The sequence below is a fragment of the Myotis davidii genome, unplaced genomic scaffold, assembly GCF_000327345.1.
Source record: "Myotis davidii unplaced genomic scaffold, ASM32734v1 scaffold621, whole genome shotgun sequence".
Lineage (NCBI taxonomy): Eukaryota > Metazoa > Chordata > Mammalia > Chiroptera > Vespertilionidae > Myotis > Myotis davidii.
The window spans coordinates 91,382-98,206 of record NW_006291207.1 but is presented as its reverse complement, the minus strand read 5'-3'; the positions used below and the strand labels follow the sequence as shown (position 1 = coordinate 98,206).

At 45.9% G+C, this 6,825-nt stretch overlaps 1 protein-coding gene across 1 annotated transcript in view; it reads left to right on the top strand.

The window, feature by feature from the left end:
- Positions 1 to 3,511: 3,511 nt before the first annotated feature.
- The window catches only part of LOC102770478 (butyrophilin subfamily 1 member A1-like), an 18,726-nt gene continuing 15,412 nt past the window's right edge, over positions 3,512 to 6,825 (top strand). The window contains exons 1-2 of the mRNA XM_006764357.1: positions 3,512 to 3,599; positions 4,156 to 4,503. Coding sequence (XP_006764420.1) covers positions 3,512 to 3,599; positions 4,156 to 4,503 — 436 coding nt within the window. The remainder of the gene's footprint in view (positions 3,600 to 4,155; positions 4,504 to 6,825) is intronic.

Genomic DNA, 6,825 nt, shown 5'->3' with positions numbered 1-6,825 from the left:
GGAGAAGAAGGGGCAGAGCGGGGGAGGGGGGGAGGGCACGACCTTGGGAAGAAGAGCTCACCAAAATCCATTTATTTTCATTGAATGGAACCTAGTTACAGCCTGGAACTGGAAATGGGATGAAAGCTCATGCCACATTAGGCTTGCATGATGGGTAATAAGGTCCGAGGTGTTTCAGACATCACCTAAATCTAGGCGAGGGATGCTCGCTGCCTTTATTACATGCACCCAGTTTATTTTGTGGTTCTGACTGTGAACCTGAAAGGCCTGTTTTGTTCTAAATATTGCCGTGTGGCTTTTAGTTTAATAGTTATCATAAGCAAACACTAATTAAATCAGTATATGGATAAGATATGTATATTTAATAATTTTACTGCTGCTCAAACAAAGCTTGGAGACTTACTTTCCAAACAGTGGGTATACCCATTTTCAAAATGCTTTTACTGTGTTTCTAAATTTAAAAAGATCCAGGCCATGTGGCTCAGTGGTTAAGCAGTGACCTATGAACCAGGAGGTCACGGTTCCCGGTCAAGGTCACATGCCCGGTTGCAGGCTCAATCCCCAGTAGGGAACATACAAGAGGCAGCCGATAAATGATTCTCTCTCATCACCACTGAGGTTTCTAACTCTCTCTCCCTCTCCCTTCCTCTCTGAAATCAATAAAAATATATACTTAAAAAAAATGAATAATGAGAGACAGTTACAGGTTTCAATGCAGGGGCTTGGAGCAGGGTGAATGTATGGGTACTTCTAGGCTTGGTTTTCTCCTCCCCTGGGTGGTCACTGTTATTTGAGTTGGGTAAGGTGGGAGGTAAGAGATTTGGCAGATGTTATCTGCTGAATTTAACCACCTAGGAATGGAGGAGTCACCTGATGATTTGATTGGTTTTCTTCTTTTCCGTGCAGCTCCTTCGAATAGAGTAGTTGTCTCCAGCAAGACTGTGTGACTTTCCTGTGGTGGTGACAGACTTTTGGTATTTATTTTCATAGGCGGACCTAGGAAAGGTCTGACACTGAGCAAGGTGGAGGCAGGGGTTAGATAAGTGTCACACTGAGTCATTCTACTAATCCATCTTAACTGCCCAAAGTGGATGTGTATTATTCAACTTAAGAGAAGTTGTTGAATCTTACCAAGTCATAAAATAAAAGATTTGATATTGCATAGTTGCTATTTATTTAAAACCTCTATCACTTCATTTATATGTTCTGCAATAGTCTGTTCATTTCTGATTAATTACGGTTATAAATTTCTTTTTGAGGTCCCAACAGATTTTGCATTTTTAAATTCTGCTGTATGTTGTAAGCACCAAACAACCTAAAAAGTTATGTGTGCTTAGCAAATGTCTGTATTTGAAAGAGCATCTTGCTTCTTGGAGTGATTTCTACCTGAATGTTTTTATTTCCAAATTAATACTGACATTTCACCAATTTTGTTAGGCTATGTCTGGTGTGTATTTGTTTTTCTGTGTTTCTTATAAACTATATATAGATGTTCAATTGTATATCCAGAATTTTAAAAATGTATCTGTTTAAATTATTTCAGGATATAACTCAGAATTGTTCTGTCTTTCTCAACAAGAAACACAATTATTCTAGAATTCATAGAACTCGGAGGGCTTTTAAAATTAAAAAGAATTGTGAAGACAGATGACAGAAATGTCACCCTTATCTCTCATAGTTACAGCAGGAAAGGAAGATAAAAGGTTTCAGAAAATCACCTTCAGAATTTTATGCTCTTTTCCTTTTATCCTGGACAAGATGGAGAACATGTCAGTGGAGAAAATTTCTAAGTCTGGGAGAAAGGGAGTCAGAAAGCATGGATGTATTTTTAATTCCCTGTCTAATAAATAAGGGCCTAACTGGCAGATCTTATATGTGAATTACATCTCAATAAAACTGGGAAAAATAAACTAGAAAACAATAGGGTAGCAGATATATTGAAGTGAATGAAGCAAGACATCGCCCTAGTTCCTTCCTAGGTAGCTAATGAGCTGTGGGAGGTGCAACAAGTGCTGCCAAAACATGGTGAAACACACAAGAACATGATAAACATGTTGACCACTTCCCCTGTTTTGCTTTGTGTGCTCTGACTATAAAATAAAGCCTCGCCTTGCAGGCTGGGTCTTTCTGTGTCCTCGTCCAGGCATGGGAAATCTGCCGAGCCTCAGCTATATTCTCTTGTCTGTCTTCTTTTTTTATATATATATTTTATTGATTTTTTACAGAGAGGAAAGGAGAGAGACAGAGAGTTAGAAACATCGATGAGAGAGAAACATCGATCAGCTGCCTCCTGCACATCCCCCACTGGGGATGTGCCCGCAACCCAGGTACATGCCCTTGACCGGAATCGAACCCGGGACCCTTCAGTCCACAAGCCGACGCTCTATCCACTGAGCCAAACCGGTCTCGGCTTGTCTGTCTTCTTTAATCCTTCACCGCCCCTCCTCAGGTTCACCCTTGACTGTGCCAGCTCCTCAGGTTCACCCTTGGCCTTGCTGGCATGGCACAATAAGCATGTAATTATTTGATGGATTTATTACCATGCCAGGTTAAAGTTCTCTTTCCTTATCTTTTTTTACTTTTAGTTTTCAGTATGTCAGGTGGCCAAAGAGAAGCACACGGCTGAGAAGCAGCTATTCAGGGGAGTTTGTCTTCCAGTTTTCTGAAACCCTTTTAAAGACCACCCAAGGCCTCCTTCTCAGCCACGAGTTTTCCGAGGACTGATATCCCCTGGGCTTCTTGGAGCAAGTCTCAGAGGAGGGACCTGTGGCAGCCAAGAGCGGTAACCGGGCAGAATGGCAGAGTATTCGTTTCAGTGCCTGCAGCAGTGAGGGTGAGGAGTTTCTGGATGCCTTCATCTCTGTAAGAATTTTTTTAATTAATTATGGTATTTTCATACTTTTTATTGAACTTAGTAGGGTGACACTGGTTAGTAAAATGATGTAGGTTTCAGGTGAACAATTCTATAATACATCTTCTGTATATTGTGTGTAAGATTTTAAAATTGTGAGGGTTGCATTTTGTAGGTGGTGGGCAAGAGGGAGGGAAGAGGCCTAGTCTGGGGAAGGATCCTCAGGGTTGACAGAGGGCAGACCAGGTGACATCTGCCCCCTAATCCCATAGGAATGTGCGGGGACAGAATTTGTTGAGGCCAGAGTAATATTTGCCTAACGCCATCTATCTCAGCGACTGCTCTTCACCTCCTGTCTGCCCCATCCATTGAACAAAATGTTCTTGAATTAGAGTTTAGAGAGATCATGGGCAGATATATTATTGCAGAGCATGGCTGTCAAGATGGAACAAGACTGTTTCCTTGGAAAAGGAGGCAAAAGGTGTCCTTAGTGAGTGTGAAAGGTTTCCCTGGAGTCCCTGAGTGAGACACCACAGTTGCTTGAGAGCTCTAGGAGCCATTTCTGTGACCCACCTTGGTTAGACTTTTTACTGTGGGTCCATCTTTGTTGCTCCTCCAGGTATTTTCAGGGCCTCCCTCTCTGGCACACTGTCCTCCGCTATGGGAAAGATAGTGGGTTCCCTGGACTTCTCTCTGCCCAGAGATCTCTTCTCAATCCTGCTTCTCCAGGTGTCCATGTGGGGCTCAGGTGAGAATATTTAAAGATTCTTATCCCTGGATTCTCTCGTTCTATGAATAGAAGGATTCAATCACTTCTCATACATACCTGGATTAATTATAAATCCTTCATTTTGATACAATGATTTATTTGCCCATACACAAGGGCAAATAAGTCATCATACGATTACTTTAGAGAGAAGGATCAGGCAGAATTACCTCACTAATGCGTTCTAATTCGTGCAGGTCTCAGCTTCATGGGGAATGCACTCCCTGATGTCCAAGCACTGATGAAAAACTCTAGCTTCATGATTTCCCAACCCTCTTCCCTCCCCCTTCATGGAATTTACCACCAATGCAATTTAAAAAGTCATTTATTTAACATGAGATGACCATATTGCTTGTAAGCTCCGGAGGCGTAGACACCCTCTCTGTCTTTGCTCCCCCACCTTCAGCCTGGGTGTGTGCAACAGAAGGCGGCCGTCTGGGTGACAGAGTGCCTATGGGTCTCCACAGGCTGTAATGACACTGTGTCAGAAAAAACCTGGGTCCTGTGTTATTCTTGTCGCTTTCGGTCTGTCCCACAGATTCATTCACGGTCCTCGCTCCCTCGGAGCCCATTGTGGCCCTGCTGGGCGCAGACACGGCGCTGCCCTGCCGCGTAGCCCCGGCCATGAGCGCTGAGGACATGGAGCTGCGGTGGTTCCGCTCGCGGTTCGCAGATGCCGTGTACGCCTATGAGGACCGAGTGGAGCAGACGGAGCAGCAGCTGGTGGACTTCCGAGGGAGGGCCGAGCTGGTGAAAGATCACATCGCCGAGGGAAGAGTGGCTGTGAGAATCCGCAGCGTTAGGGTCTCGGACAATGGGATGTACACCTGTTTTTTTAAAAAAGGAAATGATTTTGAAGAAGCGATTTTGGAGCTAAAGGTGATCGGTGAGTAATTGTCTGAGAGCATAGACCACTCTAAGAGAAATGTAAGTGTTCCGCATTTGATGTGGGGGAAGGATGGCCAACAGGACAGAGACACAAAGGCAGGTATGCTGCAAGCTGGTTGACATCCTAGACTGGGCTTAGCCCCAAACCTTCTTTTCCATTTATACATACATCACTCTGTACTTCAAAATTAAACTACTTCCCTAAATATCTACATATATATATATAAAAGCTGAGTGACCAAATGCCAGAACAACCGGAATGACCAGAACCATATGTCACTATGACGGGAACTGCAGCAGCCAACTGGCCCAATCTGGGTCCCTATGGGCCCCCCACAATCTCCCGTGGCCCCTCTCCCCAGCAGCCCCCAATCAGGTCCCCCATCCCAGGCGGGAATGGATCCAGGGTCCCTTCTCCCAGCCACCGGCTCCCAGATAGGCTTCAATCACCAGCCAGTCTGAGGGACCGCACCATGCACAAATTTGTGCACTGGACCTCTAGTCTACCATAAAAATAGGCCTCTTGTGTCTCTCCTACACATGGACAGGAGAGTGCCATCCTTACCAAATGTACCATCACTCTCAGACAAGAATCCCAGGTAGCTGCTGCAAGGGACTGGCCCAGGCAGGACGGCTGGTGGTCGTGTCTTAAATGCATTGCTTGGAGAAAGTGACTTGAGGGTTGTGACAGGATGGCTTGATATTGCAGGAAAAAAGTTATCCGTAGAGAACTGAGGTCAGAAAATAATAAACAATCAATAACTAACTGAAACAGTAGATAAAAACATGGACTTAATGGTTTGGGGGGAAATAAAAAGGCCCTGAAGAGTGGACCAATGGGAAAGGCCACCATGGACTGAGGCTTGGTCACAACTGAATTAACCACCATAAGTTTTATTATCATTGATGCTATTTCATTTAATTACAATAATACTGTAAACTCATTGTATCAAACTCAATTCAGAAAGTTATCCTAATAAAGGTATAAAAACCCAGGGGCTGTCACATCCAAAACGACCAGAGGGATGACTGAACGCTGTGCAGGCAACAGGTTCAGGTGGGCGGGGACTGGCGAATGGGCTAAACTGCTGACCTCTTGGGGAGAGAGAGGAGGAGCTGACCAGTGGCTACTGCAGCTGCTGGTGAGACCCAGAGAGAGAGAGAGAGAGAGAGAGAAGTAGGTTCTGATTTGCAGCTTTGAGGCTGCAGATCAGACCCTGCTTCTCTCTCTCTTCGGGCCTTGCCAGCAGCCATGTCTCTCTATGTCTGAGAGATCAGCAGTTCAGCCCACTGGCCAGCAGCCTGGAATGGCTGTGAATCAGCCCCACCTCTCTGATAAGGCCCAGAGATAGGCCCAGAGATGTTGACTGGCATAGAAACTGGCCAATCAGAACCAAATCTGGGTGAACTTGGAGGGACCAATGGTTGCCTATGAGGAGGAACTTCTGACACTGATTGGCATAGAAACAGACCAATCAGAACCTAATCTGGGTGAACTGCGAAGGCAGAACATAATGTGGCTGGACAAATCCATGGTGGTGGGGGCCAAGGCAAAAGCAGTTAAGGGCGATCAGGCCAGCAGGGGAGGGCAGTTAGGGGTGAAATCAAGCTGGCAAGGGAGGGCAGATGGGGGCAACCAGGCCAACAGGGGAGAGCAGTTAAGGATGAGATCAGGCCGGCAGGGGAGGACCATTGGGGGCAAGATCAGGCTGGCAGGGGAAGGCAGTTAGGGGCAATCAGGCAGGCAGAGTCAGTTAGGGGTGATCAGGCCAGCAGGGAAGAGCAGATAGGGGTGAGATCAGGCTGGCAGGGGAGGGCAGTTGGGGGCAAGATCAGGCCAGCAGGAGAGGGCTATGGGGGGCAACCAGGTTGGCAAGGAAGAGCAGTTAGGGGAGGTCAGGCAGGCAGGCAGGTGAGCATTAGGAGCCAGCAGAGCCAGATTGCAAGAGGGATGTCTGACTGCTGGTTTAGGCCTGATCCCAGGATGTCATTTGGACATCACTCATGGGGTCCCCGATTAGAGAGGGTGCACACCGAGCTGAAGGAACCCCCCCCTCCATGCACCAGGCCACTAGTAAAATATAAATTGATAATCTTCCCTTTCTCTATATTCCCTTTTCTCTTCCAAAGTAATTATTTTTTTAATTTTTTATTACAAAGGGTATTACATATGTGTCCATTTTTTCCCCCCGCCCTAGACAGTCCCCTAGCCTCCCCTATCCCCCAGTGTCTTATGTCCATTGGTTATGCTTATATGCATGCATACAAGTCCTTTGGGTGATCTCTTACCCCCCTACCTCCCGCCCACCACCTCAGCCTT